Source organism: Schistocerca nitens, chromosome 9, assembly GCF_023898315.1.
Source record: "Schistocerca nitens isolate TAMUIC-IGC-003100 chromosome 9, iqSchNite1.1, whole genome shotgun sequence".
Classification (NCBI taxonomy): domain Eukaryota; kingdom Metazoa; phylum Arthropoda; class Insecta; order Orthoptera; family Acrididae; genus Schistocerca; species Schistocerca nitens.
The window spans coordinates 520,588,628-520,607,454 of NC_064622.1; the positions used below are offsets into that span (position 1 = coordinate 520,588,628).

General features: G+C 46.7%; 1 protein-coding gene across 1 annotated transcript in view; it reads left to right on the top strand.

Annotated features, from left to right (window-relative positions):
* Positions 1-18,827, top strand: part of LOC126203861 (aminopeptidase N-like) — a 255,571-nt gene that overhangs the window by 150,762 nt on the left and 85,982 nt on the right. The window contains exons 6-7 of the mRNA XM_049938237.1: positions 4,753-4,933; positions 13,015-13,165. Coding sequence (XP_049794194.1) covers positions 4,753-4,933; positions 13,015-13,165 — 332 coding nt within the window. The remainder of the gene's footprint in view (positions 1-4,752; positions 4,934-13,014; positions 13,166-18,827) is intronic.

The window sequence follows — 18,827 nt, forward strand, 5'->3', positions numbered from 1 at the left end:
ACATAGACACAGGCAACAGAGCATGCACAATGTCGGCACTAGTACAGTGTATATCCACCTTTCGCAGCAATGCAGGCTGCTATTCTCCCATGGAGACGATCGTAGAGATGCTGGATGTAGTCCTGTGGAACGGCTTGCCATGCCATTTCCACCTGGCGCCTCAGTTGGACCAGCGTTCGTGCTGGACGTGCAGACCGCGTGAGACGACGCTTCATCCAGTCCCAAACATGCTCAATGGGGGACAGATCCGGAGATCTTGCTGGCCAGGGTAGTTGACTTACACCTTCTAGAGCACGTTGGGTGGCACGGGATACATGCGGACGTGCATTGTCCTGTTGGAACAGCAAGTTCCCTTGCCGGTCTAGGAATGGTAGAACGATGGGTTCGATGACGGTTTGGATATACCGTGCACTATTCAGTGTCCCCTCGACGATCACCAGTGGTGTACGGCCAGTGTAGGAGATCGCTCCCCGCACCATGATGCCGGGTGTTGGCCCTGTGTGCCTCGGTCGTATGCAGTCCTGATTGTGGCGCTCACCTGCACGGCGCCAAACACGCATACGACCATCATTGGCACCAAGGCAGAAGCGACTCTCATCGCTGAAGACGACACGTCTCCATTCGTCCCTCCATTCACGCCTGTCGCGACACCACTGGAGGCGGGCTGCACGATGTTGGGGCGTGAGCGGAAGACGGCCTGACGGTGTGCGGGACCGTAGCCCAGCTTCATGGAGACGGTTGCGAATGGTCCTCGCCGATACCCCAGGAGCAACAGTGTCCCTAATTTGCTGGGAAGTGGCGGTGCGGTCCCCTACGGCACTGCGTAGGATCCTACGGTCTTGGCGTGCATCCGTGTGTCGCTGCGGTCCGGTCCCAGGTCGACGGGCACGTGCACCTTCCGCCGACCACTGGCGACAACATCGATGTACTGTGGAGACCTCACGCCCCACGTGTTGAGCAATTCGGCGGTACGTCCACCCGGCCTCCCGCATGCCCACTACACGCCGTCGCTCAAAGTCCGTCAACTGCACATACGGTTCACGTCCACGCTGTCGCGGCATGCTACCAGTGTTTGCGATGGAGCCCCGTATGCCACGGCAAACTGGCTGAGACTGACGGCGGCGGTGCACAAATGCTGCGCAGCTAGCGCCATTCGACGGCCAACACCGCGGTTCCTGGTGTGTCCGCTGTGCCGTGCGTGTGATCATTGCTTGTACAGCCCTCTCGCAGTGTCCGGAGCAAGTATGGTGGGTCTGACACACCGGTGTCAATGTGTTCTTTTTTCCATTTCCAGGACTGTATAATCTATCTGATACCTTTTAGTATCTCCAGGATTCTTCCAGGTATACAACCTTCTTTTATGATTCTTGAACCAAGTGTTAACTATGATTAAGTTATGCTCTGTGCAAAATTCTACAAGGCGGCTTCCTCTTTCATTTCTTCCCCCCAATCCATATTCACCTGCTATGTTTCCTTCTCTCCCTTTTCCTACTGACGAATTCCAGTGACCCATGACTATTAAATTTTCGTCTCCCTTCACTACCTGAATAATTTCTTTTATCTCGTCATACATTTCATCAATTTCTTCATCATCTGCAGAGCTAGTTGGCATATAAACTTGTACTACTGTAGTAGGCATGGGCTTTGTGTCTATCTTGGCCACAATAATGCGTTCACTATGCTGTTTGTAGTAGCTAACCCGCACTCCTATTTTTTTATTCATTATTAAACCTACTCCTGCATTACCCCTATTTGATTTTGTATTTATAACCCTGTAATCACCTGACCAAAAGTCTTGTTCCTCCTGCCACCGAACTTCACTAATTCCCATTATATCTAACTTTAACCTATCCATTTCCCTTTTAAATTTTCTAACCTACCTGCCCGATTAAGGGATCTGACATTCCACGCTCCGATCCGTAGAACGCCAGTTTTCTTTCTCCGTATGGTAGCCATAATCTGGGTGATCTGACGGGAACCAGCGTTACCACTACGGTAGGCCATTTATTAAAAAGATCGGTAATGAAATTACACACGAATACGAAGCACTTTTGACTATTTTACCCCCACGTTTTCACGAAAAATGTACGCTGTCGACGCGAACTGCTCACACAGAATTTGTGTTTCCTGTGTTGGTCAGTATTACCACGCCTCAAAATGTGCAGTAGCTTCTTTCAACAGACTGTATAAGAAAAGAGGTGTACCGGGTGATTATAATAAATTTTAAGGTCTTACAAGTGCTGCAGAGTGGGCTGTACACCTTTCAGGTTGCTGAAACGTCGCAGGTCGTGTTCATTAATCGGTGTGCTCGTGCAGTATGCTACAAAAATAACAGTCCACTTTCTGGCACCAGGTGAAAATATGGCGCTGTAAGCTGTCACAAGGTGAAATGTTTCCTGTTTTAGTGCCAAGACAGTGTCTTGAAAGGAGGATATAAGATGAACACCAACAAAAGCAAAACGAGGATAATGGAATGTAGTCAAATTAAATCGGGTGATGCTGAGGGGATTAGATTAGGAAATGAGACACTTAAAGTAGTAAAGGGGTTTTGCTATTTAGGGAGCAAAATAACTGATGATGGTCGAAGTAGAGAGGATATAATATGTAGACTGGCAATGGCAAGGAAATCGTTTCTGAAGAAGAGAAATTTGTTGACGTCGAGTATAGATTTAAGTGTCAGGAAGTCGTTTCTGAAAGTATTTGTATGGAGTGTAGCCATGTATGGAAGTGAAACATGGACGATAACCAGTTTGGACAAGAAGAGAATAGAAGCTTTTGAAATGTGGTGCTACAGAAGAATGCTGAAGATAAGGTGGGTAGATCACGTAACTAATGAGAAGGTATTGAATAGGATTGGGGAGAAGAGAAGTTTGTGGCACAACTTGACTAGAAGAAGGGATCGGTTGGTAGGACATGTTTTGAGGCATCAAGGGGTCACAAATTTAGCATTGGAGGGCAGCGTGGAGGGTAAAAATCGTAGAGGGAGACCAAGAGATCAATACACTAAGCAGATTCAGAAGGATGTAGGTTGCAGTAGGTAGTGGGAGATGAAGAAGCTTGCACAGGATGGAGTAGCATGGAGAGCTGCATCAAACCAGTCTCAGGACTGAAGACCGCAACAACATACATTTCTTTTTTGACGTGACTATCGTTGCGAAGCATAAAGACGGTTCAAGTTTTCCGTACGAAATGCAATGGCTGTTGAGAAGAAAGACCACGCACTGCTGGTGAAGTTGTTTAATCAGAACGGCAGCAATAGCAGCGCTACATTGGGGGAATATCGGTGACGCAAACAACTGCGAAGAGGCCCCGTGTCGGTAAAAGGGCTAAGAAATACATTCGAAAAATCTGAAGAAACAGACGAGGCCGGCGGGGCGGGCGCCCCTTCCCGTGGCAGCTGTTGGCCGAGTTGTAGCCGGCCGTGCGGCACGCGGCCAGTGCTCGGGCTGCGTGGCGGAAATGTCTCCCCTGCCGAACCATTCTACAGTGCTGTCCCCGGAAGATTCAGAATATGCACCAGACAAAGCCCCGTGCCAGGCTACAACAACGTGACTATCGCTTTCGTTTTTTGGCACGCGTGGTTGGGAAATATCTTTTGGACAGAAGAGGAACATTTTACTCTGGACTGTATCGTGAATGTACGGAACTGTCGAATATGGGGTTCTGCTCCACCACATATTGTGCAGAAACATCCACTGCACTCAGTTTATGTGATCTTGTGCTGTGGTTTCACGAGCTCGTCATTCTCAGTCCGTTTGTCTTCGAGGGGATGACACCTCGTAGCCCTGTCGGGTGTACAGTGACATACGCACATCGTAAGGATCTCCTCGAGCAGCACAAGGTTCCAGATTTGCAAGAACGCAACTGTGTCCACACCACTATTTTCGTGCCAGATAAGGCGGCGCGACACGTCACGCGCCAGGTGAAAAAGATTTTCTTAAAGAGATTCTGTAACGAGCACTTCATCTCAGGCAAGCTCCGTCGTGTGGCCATCCAGATCCTTCGACCTAAGTCCGTGTCACTTCTGGTTGTGGAGATATCTGAAGGATCGTGCCTACCAGGGACGTATCTGGACTCTTTCCGAACTGAAGGCTAGCGTACAATGACACTCCGATTACACCGAATATGTTGCGGCAAGTGTCGACCGTGGCACGTTACGAATGCAGCATGTCGCTGTGTGAGAAGACGGTACTGAACACTTGTTGTAACTTTTGCCGTAACCACCGTTATCGTATCGGATCGTTTCTCACCTATTCCTGTTCCCATATCCTGACTGTTTATGGCCCTATAATTTCACCTGGAGGCAGAAAGTGGTGCTACATTTCTTTCAGGACTCGCCGCAAGCGCGCCGGTTAATGAATATTTCTACGATTTTTCAGCGTCATGTAACGTATACAACGTGAACTGCATTACTCAGAACACCGTCAGTTAAATTAAGACCACGATTTCGAGAAATGCGTTGTAAGACAAATTCGTACTTCAGTATAGTGACCGACGACTTTTAGAGCTAATATTCGTGTAATTTGGACTAACGATTTACAGAAATAAGATGAATTACTGGAAAATATTAAATATAGGAGTTACTGTCCTGTTCGAGGTCCTCGCCGAAAGAATTTTTTAACCTTCGCGTGTGGGAAATCCCTTAAAATACGGCACCGTTGGCAATCCAGGCTCGATGTGAACGATAAGGCCACCCGACACGTTTCTGCCCCTCCACCAGCAGGCACCTTCAGCTGTAAAGTGTACTTACAGGGAACGCGGGGTGCTGATCGACGAGGCCGAGAGCACGACCGAGTCCCGGCGCAGCGTCGTCACGACCGTGGCGCACGAGCTGGCGCACCAGTGGTTCGGGGACCTGGTGAGCCCCGACTTCTGGAACGTGCTGTGGCTCAACGAGGGCTTCGCCACCTACTGGGCCTACCACGTCGACCTGGTGAGTCACCGCACACTGGCGTCCTCAGCGGGGCCACACTAATGCTCTCGAAGCGCACAGCATCCGACACACGCCGCTCTAGCGATTATTCGTTCCGTTTGGAAACGCACCCCTGTTACTTTTTGAACATTTTTGAACGCATTCTAAGTTGGTTTACGAATGATACGTGAGCTGATTTTTGAATCCGTGCATAGTGTAGGACTACGTGATGTTTCTGCCAGCGGAATCTCCATCGCATATAGAAGTAAAAAAAATTCCCACAGACAAAAGGGGACAGTGCTATACGTGCTGATCTGTATAAACACGAACGGGTGAGTGGCAATTTCTGTTTGTGTGGTGTCACCGCCAGACACCACACTTGCTAGGTGGTAGCCTTCAAATCGGCCGCGGTCCGTTAGTATACGTCGGACCCGCGTGTCGCCACTATCAGTGATTGCAGACCGAGCGCCGCAACACGACAGGTCTAGAGAGACTTCCTTGCACTCGCCCCAGTTGTACAACCGACTTTGCTACCGATGGTTCACTGACAAAATACCCTCTCATTTGCCGAGACGATAGTTAGCATAGCCTTCAGCTACGTCATTTGCTACGACCTAGCAAGGCGCCATTACCAGTTACTATTGATATTGTAAATAATGTACCGTCAAGAGCGACGTTCACCATTAACGGATTCAAGTTAAGTATTCCACCAGCTACGTCCGTTTTTTTTCTAAAGTCTAATTTCCCTGTCCTGTTCCAGACCTCACGCCAGCCTGCGTGAGCTAAAACGCGTGCCTTTCGGCTTCCTCTATTAATACGAGTTGGCTCTCCTGCCAATCCACAACAGTTTGTTTGTGTGGTTAACTGGCTGAGCCAATGATCGGCGTTGTTATAATTACTAGCGAAATTCGTGGATGCAGACTACCAGAGTGGAAATAAACTGCTAACGGGAATAACAGGTAAGAAAGATTACATATTAATGTCCTCGGTGCATCCGAGAAAATGACGTTTTGACAGAAAAGTTTTGCTAGAACGCTACACCACTAAGAGCCAGTTGTACAGTCCCCGGTAGGAGCCGCAAAGTTCTATTCTTGGAATAGCGCCGAAAACGCATTGTACGAACAAGTGATAACGCCTGACCGGAAGATAAACGCGGAGAATTAAACAGGGGTAGTGAAGTTAACCGGAGAAAAAGTTTAGACAATGGGACGATAGTTACAGAGATAGTGGTGACAAGATTGTTCGTTAGAACAAGGAAGAAAAAGAAACGGGGACATCACACAAATTATATGCAAGAAAATGACGAATCCAATTTTATGTAAAAATTTCTTGCTACTATTTATCGATCTCGTGCTTAAGAAACTGCAGCGTATGGGTGAAATGTGAAACTATTTCCTAACATAAAAATTTTGCTTGTAGTTGTCCTAATAGGCATTTAATGTTGGTACTGCGTGAATTATATTCTGTCGTCTGATCTATGTAAATGAGGTACATAAAAACGACCATTTGTGCCAAAACAGTCTCTTTTATTTGGCGTGTGTTACAGTTGCTTCAATAATACAAAAGCCTGTTTCGTTTTATGTAGCAGACAGTGACAAAGTAGACATAATCAGATCGAGAAACCAAACCAGTCTTAGTACTCTTCTTATTAACAGTTTTTTCAGTGTTAGACAATGAAGATTTGATTTTTCGTGTAGCAAAACGATTGACGAATTTTGATGAAGTAATAGATTATATCGCATAAAGGAAACCTGTAGTAAGATTAGAGAGAAAAAATGATGGGACCTAAGAATTGAAAAAATCTGTACTGTCTTGCTTGTCTCTCGTATTTACTGTATTTATGTTTCCTCTATTTAAATTTATGTTACACAAAAGAGAACGTTATTAACTAATAGACAATTAAGAGTGCAAATTTTATGCAGATTTCTTATTCTCCCGGTTACAAATAATCCTACCCTTTATTAACTGTGAGTTCCTTTTAAGGGGGTAGGATGTCAAACCGGCCGACTGAGACCAGGAGAGACACCGCAGGACATTTTAATTTCCACTGTCCTGAATATAGGTTTGATGGCTTCCATTACAAAATGTACATGTTTGAATTCACAGAGAGAAATACAGTGAGGTGCGATAGAAGAATCTGTGTGAAGAGGCGTGGCACGACGCTTTCGCACACTTAAGACCAAGTAACATGACTTACAGTCTCTCCAATGTTTTAATAATGAAACTCTTCAGAAAGATGTGCGCTACAAAATGAACATATTTTTGAAAAATCGATTTTTTTAACTTTTGATGTGCTGTCTCAAATGTTCGAGCTGCCGGGGGTGGAGGGGAGGGGGGAGGCACTGTCAACTGTCAAGTTTTTGCCCCGGCTCGGGCGGGAATATCGTATGGATCCGAGGCCGACTTATCTTATACGTGATGGATGAAGAAATGTAGTTGTGCTGAAAAAGGAAAAAGAAAATAGTGGAAGGCAAAGTAAGTGAGAGGAAGAAAAATAGCGATTGAAGGGCACTAAAATAGGAGGGGCACAGGTTGTGGAGAAAATGTTTCTCAGGGGTGTACTTTGTGAAATTATAGATCGTGTATTTATACGAGGGTTTATTAGAAATAACCTGAGTTAATGCCCGACTATTTCTCCACAAAGGAACTCGTTTTACTTCCAGACTGTGGAGAATGTGATTCATCCATGTCCCTGAATTTTGTAAATGAAGCACAATTCTGTTACTAACCCTGTAAACAATATAAGATTTGACTAGAGATATGTTCCCATATCGCTGTAATCATCAACAACCAAGTTATTATTCACGAAAGTGTGGTGACTTTATTCGAAGTACAAGGTATGCCAACTCACTCCGAAAATAACTCTGCACACCCGTTGATAACACTTCCCTCGAAAAGGCGTACAAAATACATGCAACTGCAGCGGCATTAATTTAAAAGAAAGAGACAGTTTAAGTAAAACAAAAATACTTACAACTAATGGTGGCTCAATAAAGCTACATTCACTACGTTTATATGCGACCCGTCTTCTAGAAGACGAAAACCGAATTCAGAAGCCGTGTTTACGTGTTTACACGTTAAGGCCTGAAGCGGATCTGCTAGCCCAGTCAAATACGACGTCTGGAAATCAGCTGTTCCAGTTTCTGATTTAGTCAGCACAATCGCTATTTCTTTTCAGTTAAATAGTAGAAGTAGACAGCTTCATACTCTGTGTAACATTTCTACTTCTCCTCCACAGCGCAAAAAGTCACTCGGTCCATATCAGCCGAAATTTTTTCTAACAAGTCGTAACCTGTCAGACCAAGCACGTTCGAAAACCGGTTGTGCGTTTACATGGTAACGAAAATTTGTTGTGGATGTGGAAAACCAGCAGCAAGAAACGGCATTCCAGAATCGATTTTGCAGTGTTTAGATAACTAATCAAAGGCGGTACTGGGGAATTGGTTTAGGAAATCCGGTTTTGGGAGCCCATGAAAACATAGTGATTGAAAGTTAATAGTTCATTTTAAGCATTTTATTTACGCAGCAAAAATGTCCGTTGTTAGGGAGCCGTGGCGACATGTTGAGATGGCGACTGTGGCTTGTAATGATGCAGACGAAGTTATCAAATCAGCTCCGTCTGTCGTAGTATGCTGGTGAAGTTTGACAGGCCACTGTTCGGACGGACGTAATTGTTGATGATAAGCCACCGTTTTAACATATACACGTTTATTACTTGTTATACACATCTAGTTATCATTTCAGCACTTTATACACTATTCGTGATAATATCCGACTGCAATGTAAATGTTCGTCGCGTTTATATATGACTATCGGAATCGCTTATTCACGGTCAGTGAAACTTTTTTGCGCCTAATCCACAATTGTAATTCCGTTCACCGCGAGAGTTACGACTTGATATTCTCGACAGTTCCGTAAGACAAATACAACAGTGTTATGGAGCCTTGGCTCTCGCCGTAGGCTAAATGTAGAAACGGTAACACTGACACGCTAGCAATGTAAGCATTGTCAGTACCAGTTGAGAAACAGTCGTGCGATCTTCCTATTCATAACGATCACTATAACTTTGATCGCGCACTGGGATGATGATCCCAATCGTCAGTTGTCAAGTTCCACGATTCACCTTCTCGGCAAGTTTTTGCATCTCAAATCAACACTCGCCATATTGTCACGTAAGCACTGACTGACTAATATCGCTGCTCCACTGTTACTTTCGATATTACTCTCAGTTATTTCAGGCCTACGATTTACATAGCAGTTCTTCATACCGCAGTTAATGTTAGAAATAAAGATGAGAAAAACAAAAGAATTTAAAAGAAAGAAAACGTCTATCCATTAGAGAAAATGAAAGAAACTACAGTTACGTTTTAGCATTATTTATAAACACTGCTATGCTATACCGTGAAAGATACTTGGTCTAAGAAAGCGAAAGAAATGACACAAGAAAAGAGGAAAAAATACTTATCACTAATAGCTATATCTTCACAAGGCGTATAAAAGGAAATAATTAGGCTTTTCAGACAGCTGGATTGAACAACAGTTCCATAAGCCCCTCCACTATCTGGTATGGAGATGCTTGTAAGTCGCTTATAGATGGAGAAGTTTCCATTATAGCATGCAAACCTGTGCAACGTAATTGCAAAGCATAACTGAAGACACGATTTCTCAGGCCTCAGTGAGCACTCTTAACATGATGTAGCAGGGTAGACACCGACTGGGTCACCTTTTTATGTTTATGCGGATTATCGGTTTCGACGTCTGTTAAACGTCATCTTGAGATCCACATGCAGCTACTGGAGACATCAGTTGATCGGCAGGGCAAAAATTCATTATTCATTTAAAACAGTTCTAACTGACGCTTAGTCCGCCATCTGCCTCTCTCCGTCTTTCAGTTTTATGGCTTTGCATTAACTGGCAATGACACAACGGAAGTAGAATCGTAATATTGCTGCAAGTTACTTGTGGCTTTGGAGTGTGTGTTGTTACATGTTATGCAATTATCATACAAAAAAAGAAATACTGTGATGTCTGCCTGTATCCCTTATTCTGCCGCCTGATAACCTGCAGCTGGGGTGACGAAACCCGTTGGGGCAGCTGTGCCCGGACCTCCTCCTGCTTGGCGTAGTTCAGCAGCTCGACGTGCAGTGGACACAGCAAGTCTGCAACGCTGCCACTGTAGCCGTCCGTAACTGTGGAAGTCTTGCCAGTGCAGGATTGTGTGCACGAACTGACCCATCGACGTTCAATGGGATTCTTGTCAGACCACCTAGGTGGCCAAATCATTCGCTGGAACTGTCCAGAATGTTCTTCAAACCAATGGCGGATATTTGTGGTCTGGTGAAATACTGTATTGTCATCCATAAAAATTCCATCATTGTTTGGTAATAGCCCGCATCCCGTGGTCGTGCGGTAGCGTTCTCGCTTCTCACGCTTCCCGGGTTCGATTCCCGGCGGGGTCAGGGATTTTCTCTGCCTCGTGATGGCTGGGTGTTGTGTGCTGTCCTTAGGTTAGTTAGGTTTAAGTAGTTCTAAGTTCTAGGGGACTCATGACCACAGCAGTTGAGTCCCATAGTGCTCAGAGCCATTTTTTTGTTTGGTAATATGAAGTCCACAAATGGTCTCCAAGTAGTCGAACATAACATTTCCAGTCATTGATCGGTTTATCTGGACCGTAGGACTCGACGCGGCCCGCACCTTTATTAATTCGCAAACAGCTGGCACAGTGCCCCGTCGACGGCTTCGTGGGGTCTGCGTCACACTCAACCCTACCGTCAGCTCTCACCAACGGAAATTGGGACTCATGTGACCGGGCCACGGTTTTCCGGCCTTCTAGTGTCACGAAGCCAGGAGAGGCGTTCCAGGTGACACAGTGCTGTTAGCAAAGGCACTCTCTTCAGTCGTGTGCGTGCCCACTGACGCCACATTTCGCCGCACTGTTCTAACGGATACGTTCGTCGTAAGTCCGAAATTGATTTCCCCGGCTATTTCACGCAATCTTGCTTGTCTGTCACCACCGACAACTCTATGCAAACGCCGCTGCTCTCGGTCGTTAAGTGAAGGTCGTCGGCCACTGCATTGTCCGTGGTGAGAGGTGATGCCTGAAATTCGGTGTTCTCGGTACACTCTTGACACTGTTTTTCTCGAAATATCGAATTCCCTAAACATCGAGACGGAACGTCCCATGCGTCTAGCTCGAACTGCCATTCCGTTTTCAAAGTCTGTTAATTCCCTTCGTACGTCCGTAAACACGTGTGAAACCTCTGCACACCAATCGCCTGAGTACAAAGGATGGCTCCGCCAAAGCTCTGCCCTTTTATACGTTGTATACGCGATACTGCCGCCATCTGTTTATGTGAATATCGTTATCCCGAGACTTTTGTGAGCTCAATGTAAAAGTGAGAACAGTAATAAGCCCACCACCACGGCACCGGTTCGCGTGGAGTAATGAGCATTAGAATGCTCAGAGTTCCATATTCAGCATACCTCACTTCTGCCAACATTTAAACAACGCAGGGTGTCAGTTGACGGGACCCTACAGGGAAGGAGATTTGGCACGCCTGTTACCCGAGGTCATAAGAGTCGTGTGCCTAGTAGTGAACCTCGGACATCAACTACAGTTACGACCACTACAGCTTTGCTCTGATGAAGCTGGTATTTTGATGGGAGCACATCTCACTTAAATGATGATCTCTATTAGAATGAGACACTGGATGTTCCATTGTAATACAGTGGGAACAGGAGTGGATTACGCCGTGCATTGAAGAAGTAAAGACGATTACGACGCCTGCAGTTCATTAATGACGACAATGCCTTCCTGCCCTGCCGAAGTATACTGTCTACTGCCGGCTGTTGACTGCAGCATCGTCCACTGTTCGGCATTCACAACAGTGGTGGACTTTCTATTGTGGCTGGAGGAGCACCACTGCAGCATCGAATGCTCTGTAGTCAGCACTCTGTCCTTCCGTGGGAGCTCGTACCGAATGGCGCCTGATAAACTGCACTACTGTCAGGAATATGTTGTCTTGTCGAGGCACAGTGAGAACTGGTGTGGGCCTAACACTTTGCCTCAAAGAACAATTGATGTAATGAATATTACACCATCCATAATTGTGCACTCGCAACATCACCTTTCTGCGAAGCTTGCAATTCTGTAGAAAGCAGGCTGACAACCCACTGGACGATCAAAAATTTGACAAACGGAATGACGCAGTTTTAGAGACTTTACTGGTCTCGTACATATACGATTCGTATGTAAGGGGAAATTTAAAGTAGACTGGGGCGGGGGTGAGAATTTAGATCGAGGAAGGCGGCGTGCCAGGGCAATCCGTGCAGTGGAGCGAACTGCTGTGCCGAGATGGCTCAGTGGCTACCACACCTGTCTAGTAAGTAGGAGACCCGGGTTCGATTCCGGTCCTCGGTACAAATTTTCGCTCCCACTTCAGTCTTTACACATAAAATCAAAAACTTGATGTACGATTGACAGTGGTAACAGTAAAATGCCTAAACCTGTGCAAAACTTAGCGGAATGATCATTACAACGGCCATATTTATATACCGATCGTTGTGTGCTTTCGTGCAGGGACGGATCGGGGACATAAGTGCTCGGCAATCTAAAACTGCATAGCGTAGTTGTTGTGTCGTAGATATACAGTGAGAACAGCAGTGTGACAATCACTACGCTTTGGACAGCACCTACTCTAAGGGACGTTAAAATGCTCACATTTCATTATCTGCGCAACTGCCATTCTACCGACGTCAGACTCCTGCAATGTGTCGCCTGAAATACCACAGCAACGTCGAACGCTCGGTGTGTGACAGGTTGGTAGTCGACACAGTTGTGGATCTAGCACTGAGGCTTGAGGAACACTTAGTGGAACGACAGATTTAGTGCTTGCATATGTGTATAGACCACTCCATTCTTTTGCCTGGCCTAAATGCGAGCAAGATATCATCTGATAACTACAGCAGGGTAGAGAGATTGTTGTGCTGTTCACTTATACAAAGGGCAGCATTGGTCCCAACACTGTGCCTCGGAGAACATCTCTGACAATGCGCATTATAATGGCTATAGCTTTGTACTGACTGCACCGAAATTTCTCCAGGGAAGCATCATAGAGGGATGGCAACTACGTGATCAGTTCCTGGCTGAAGAGTTTACGGGGGCCCTGGAATCTGACGCGGCAGCCGACACGCACCCGATGACCACAGAAGAAAACACCACGGCTCCCTTCGATGACATCACTTACAACAAAGGTATGTTTGTTTACCTGGATAATAGTGAGTGACATTTGAGTTTCTTATATTTGAATATATGGCTCTCATTTGAATTAAACCAAACAGATGAGTACGTTAGCATTTGAGATGAAGCGTTAGCCCAGACAGAGAGAGACGCCACTGCAGGATGGTTAAGGAACCATTACAGCAACACAAACCGTGGAGAGGTTAAATCGCAGTGATCCCACAATAGTCTGAATCTAATTCGAAAATCAGTACAACTGGATCCAAACACCCAGGACTATCTCAGGCATTCACAGCTTGAGGAGAGAGAATGGGTTAGCATTCCTTTCTACATACTTGTCCACAGATTAGTTCACTGTGGACTCTGGATACTCTTCACTTCTTTTCTCTCATTCACTGAGCCTCTGTTGAAACATCCTGCCTTTTCCGTCTGTCTCTTTTAACCTTACTTCCTTTCTATAATACTCTGTGTTGATGAGGGGAGGAGAGACCTGTATGGCTTCAAACTTAATGTGCTAAACAAACAGTGACACTGTGTGGTCATCAACAGTGGCCAGTCTACCGCACTTTTCCTCGATCGGAATATGAGTCTTTGAAAGAACTGAAAGATTTTGTGTAACGCTGTTAAGTGTGATTTTTTTGGTAAATAAAGCAATAAATATCGCCTTCACATGATAAAAATGTTACATTTCATGAATTAAAGTTGTTATTTCAACACTACTAGCCCATCTCTCTTGCCGTGTCAATATTGTCACTAGTCTTACAGTTCTGATACACTACTGGCCTTTAAAATTGCTGCACCACGAAGATGACGTGCTACAGACGCGAAATTTAACCGACAGGAAGAAGATGCTATGATATGCAAATGATTAGCTTTCCAGAGCATTCACACTAGGTTGGCGCCGGTGGCGACACCTACAACGTGCTGACATGAGGAAAGTTTCCAACCGATTTCTCATACACATCATACACAAACAGCAGTTGGCCGGCGTTCCCTGGTGAAACGTTGTTGTGATGCTTCGTGTAAGGAGGAGAAATGCGTACCATCACGTCTCCGACTTTGGTAAAGGTCGGATTGTAGCCCATCGCGATTGAGGTTTATCGTATCGCGACATTGTTGCTCACGTTAGTCGAGATCCAATGACTGTTAGCAGAATATGGAATCGGTGGGTTCAGGAGGGTAATACGGAACGCCGTGCTGGATCCCAACGGCCTCGTATCAGCAGTCGAGACGACAGGCATCTTATCCGCACGGCTGTAACGGATCGTGCAGCCACGTCTCGATCCCTGAGTCAACAGATGAGGACGTTTGCAAGACAACAACCGTCTGCACGAACAGTTCGACAACGTCTGCAGCAGCTTAGACTATCAGCTCGGAGACCATGACTGCGGTTACCCTTGACGCTGCATCACAGACAGGAGCGACTGCGATGGTGTACTCAACGGCGAATCTGGGTGCACGAATGACAAAACGTCATTTTTTCGGATGAATCCAGGTTCTGTTTACAGCATCACGATGGTCGCATCCGTGTTTGGCGACATCGCGGTGAACGCACATTGGAAGCGTGTATTCGTCATTGCCATACTGGCGTATCACCTGGCGTGATGGTATGCGGTGCCATTCGTTACACGTCTCTGTGGTGCCACCGCCAGACACCACACTTGCTGGGTGGTAGCCTTTAAATCGGCCACGGTCCGGTAGTATACGTCGGACACGCGTGTCGCCACTATCAGTGATTGCAGACCGAGCGCCGCCACACGGCAGGTCTACAGAGACTTCCTAGCACTCGCCCCAGTTGTACAGCCGACCTAGCTAGCGATGGTTCACTGACAAATTACGCTCTCATTCGCCGAGTCGATAGTTAGCATAGCCTTCAGCTACGTCATTTGCTACGACCTAGCAAGGCGCCATTATCAATTGCTATTTATCTTGTGATGCATGTACCGTCAGACCGATGTTCACCAATTATGGATTAAAGTTAAGTATTCCAGCAGCTACGTACTTTTCTTGCTAGTATAACTCCTTTAACTGTTCCAGACCTCACGCCAGCCTGCGTGAGCTTAAACGCGTGCCTTTCGACTACCCGTCACTGTGGATTGGCTGTCTTGCCAGTCCACAACAGTCTCGGTCACCTCTTGTTCGCACTGACGGCACTTTGAACAGTGGACGTTACATTTCAAAAAAATGGTTCAAATGGCTCTGAGCACTATGGGACTTAACATCTGAGGTCATTAGTCCCCTAGAACTTAGAACTACTTAAACCTAACTAACCTAAGGACATCACACACATCCATGCCCGAGGCAGGATTCGAACCTGCGACCGTAGCGGTCGCGCGGTTTCAGACTGAAGCGCCTAGAACCGCTCGGCCACACCGGCCGGTGTTACATTTCAGATGTGTTACGACCCGTGGCTCTACCCTTCATTTGATCCCTGCGAAACCCTACATTTCAGCAGGGTAATGGTTCAAATGGCTCTGAGCACTACAGGACTTAACTGCTGAGGTCATCAGTCCCCTAGAACTTAGAACTACTTAAACATAACTAAGCTACGGACATCACACACATCCATGCCAGAGGCAGGGTTCGAACCTGCGACCGTAGCGGTCGCGCGGTTCCAAGCAGGTCCTGTACGGGCCTTTCTGGATACAGAAAATGTTCGGCTGCTGCCCTTGCCAGCACGTTCTCCAGATCTCTCGCCAATTGAAAACGTCTAGTCAATGGTGGCGGAGCAACTGGCCTGTCACAATACGCCAGTCACTACTCTTGATGAACTGTGGTATCGTGTTGAAGCTGCATGGGCAGCTGTACCTGTACACGCCATCCAAGCTCTGACTCAATGCCCAGGCGTATCAAGGCCGTTAGTATGGCCAGAGGTGGTTGTTCTGGGTACTGATTTCTGAGGATCTATGCACCCAAATTGCGTGAAAATGTAATCAAATGTCAGTTGTAGTAGAATATATTTGTCCAATGAATACCCGTTTATCATCTGCATTTCTTCTTAGTATAGCAATTTTAATGGCCAGTAGTGTAATTACTAGTGTTATTTGTTGTACAATGATGACTATTGGCGAGATGTTAATTGTAATATTTACGTAATTACATAGCAATCGAGTGCAGTGATACGTAGGCGCACATCGTCTTCGATACGCCGCAAGCGACATCTTTGGGTTGCACAGCGCCCCTTTTGCAGCGTGTGGCTGTGCATCTGCGCGACGCTTTCGCGCATGCCGGACGAGTCTATGACGAAACACGCTGCTCTCCCTGTCTCACGTCCGATACGAGTCCCATACTAACGAGCAATATTCGAGAATTGGTCAAATGAGTGTATTGCTATCTGCCTTTTTTGTGGGTGGAGAATTCTTCCGGCGAATCTCACCGGGGCGTCAGCGCCACCTGCGATTAGTTCCATGTGGTCGTTCCAGATCGCTCTGTCCGTGTACACCCAAATATGTAATGCGCGCAACTGCTCCCGGTAATTGCTCTGCAACTGTGTAATCATCCGGTAACCGGTTTTTCTGCCTATTCGTGCGCAATGTGTTGCGTTTGTTTAATCTTGGATAAATTTCGCATTCGTGCATCAAGCGTAGATCCTCTGCAGGTGTTGGTGTGTTTCGCTATAGATTTCAACCGACGTGACGTCTCTGTATAGAACAGCGTCGTACGCGAAAAAACTCGTAGAATTTCCGACGTTATTTACTAGGTCATTTATACGCTCTAAGACAAATAGAAACGACCTGTCATGAAGGAATTATCTGAATGGGACGGAAATGGGTAGATGTGATGCACGTGTGCGGACAACCAAATTATTATAATTTCAGAAAAATTTTATCTTTTTTTCAAGAGAAAGAGCTTCACAAATAGAACAAGTCCCTGATGCACTGGCCCTTATGCAAACACTTATTCGGCCTGATTCTGATTGATATCCTCCTGAGGGACATCGGTCCAAACCCTATTGGAGCGTTACATCCTCAGAATCCCGAGACGTAATGCACCGTATGTTCCAATTGGGGAGAGATCTGGTGACCTTCCTGGCACGAAGACAAGCAGTAGAAACTCTCACCGTGTGCACACGGGCGTTGTTTTGCTGAAATATGAGCCCAAGATGGCTGGATTATGATGGGCAACAAAACGGATTGTAGAATTACAACATACTGCTGTACTGGAAGGGTGCTGCGGATGACCCCGGACCATTATTCCTGGCTGTCAAGTCGTATCGCGGGCGACAATAGTGTTGGCATCACACCACAGTCCAGGACGTCTCCAGACACGTCTTCGTGACGCCCTCCCACACCCCTCCCCCGCACAGTGGTGGAGTACCTTCTCGACTGTCGTCCGCCGTGAGGCCCGACAACCAGGAGACGACCTGAGGCGCCGATTGTTTTCGTAGCAGGACCCCTTCGGTTGTCATCCGGCACCCTAGAGGGTATATCGACGATATTCTGCGCCCGGGTTTGTTGCCCCTCACAGCGAATCATCCTGGGCTTACATTTTAGCAAGATAATGCCCCTGCATACAGCGAGAGTTTTCACTGTTTGTCTTCGTGCTGTACAAACCCTGTTTTGGCTAGCGAGGTCTCCGAATGTTTCGGCAGTCGACAAGATTTGGAGCATTATGGGCAGGACCCTCCAACCGAGTCAGGGTTTTGACCAGTTGGACAGAATATCCGTGACGGTCACAGTCGACAGCTCTGTCAATCAGTGCCATCCGAACTGCTTGCACGGAGCAACGCAATATTGACTGGCTCGGCTTGCGAATCTCTTTCTCTTGAAAAATCACCGCATTTCCCCGAAAGAGTTGTAATCTGTTTCTCCGCACATGATCTTCACATCCACCATATACTGTGAAAAGTAATTAATGGTCCTGTAACGCTCCCTTTGGGTACGTGCGAAGTTAGTTTTACATATGAAGATTTGTCTCTATTAACAATGACATGCCGCGTTGTGTTTTTGAGGAACTCTTCTATCCAGCCGCACAGCTCGTATTTTGTCGGTCAGAACGCAGTCCGGAACCGTATCGCACGGTTCCTCGAGACCAAGGGGCGCACGCAGCGCCGCGCCGCACCTGCCGCCTGCCGCCTGCCGCCTCCTCGGCACAACTCTGCAACACGAACGTCGTTTGCGGAATCCGTGCCGATTCCTACAAATGAGACTCACTCTCCAAAAGTGCGTAACTCTGCAACGTACTGTCGACGGCGATATAGGCCTACAGTTTGGTGCATCTGTTCGACGTACCTTCTTAAGAGCGGGAATGACCTACGCCTTTTCCTACGATCGGGAACACTTTGCTCCCAGCAGGGACCTGCGGTACGGTGCTGCTAGAACACTCTGGTATCCCATCAGGTCAGGCGGTCTCTCCTCTGTCAATCCATTTCAGTTGCTTTTCTACCCCTGGGTCACCTGTTTCGATGTCTGTGATTTTGACGTTCGTCTGACGATTTAAAGGGCGAGCCACAATCTTACTCAGTGAAATAATTTTGGAAAAACAAATTTAGTAGCTGCACATAACCATCTCCAGTTGAGTTGGACCAGAGGAGCCAGTCTGTTACATGTAAACGCAGCCCACGCTATTTTGGAGCCACGACCAACTTGCGCAGTGCCTTGACATTTTGGGTCAGTGGCTTCGTGGGGTCGTGTAGCGTCCAACTGGCACGGTCACGAACGCAGCAAAGATGCTGCA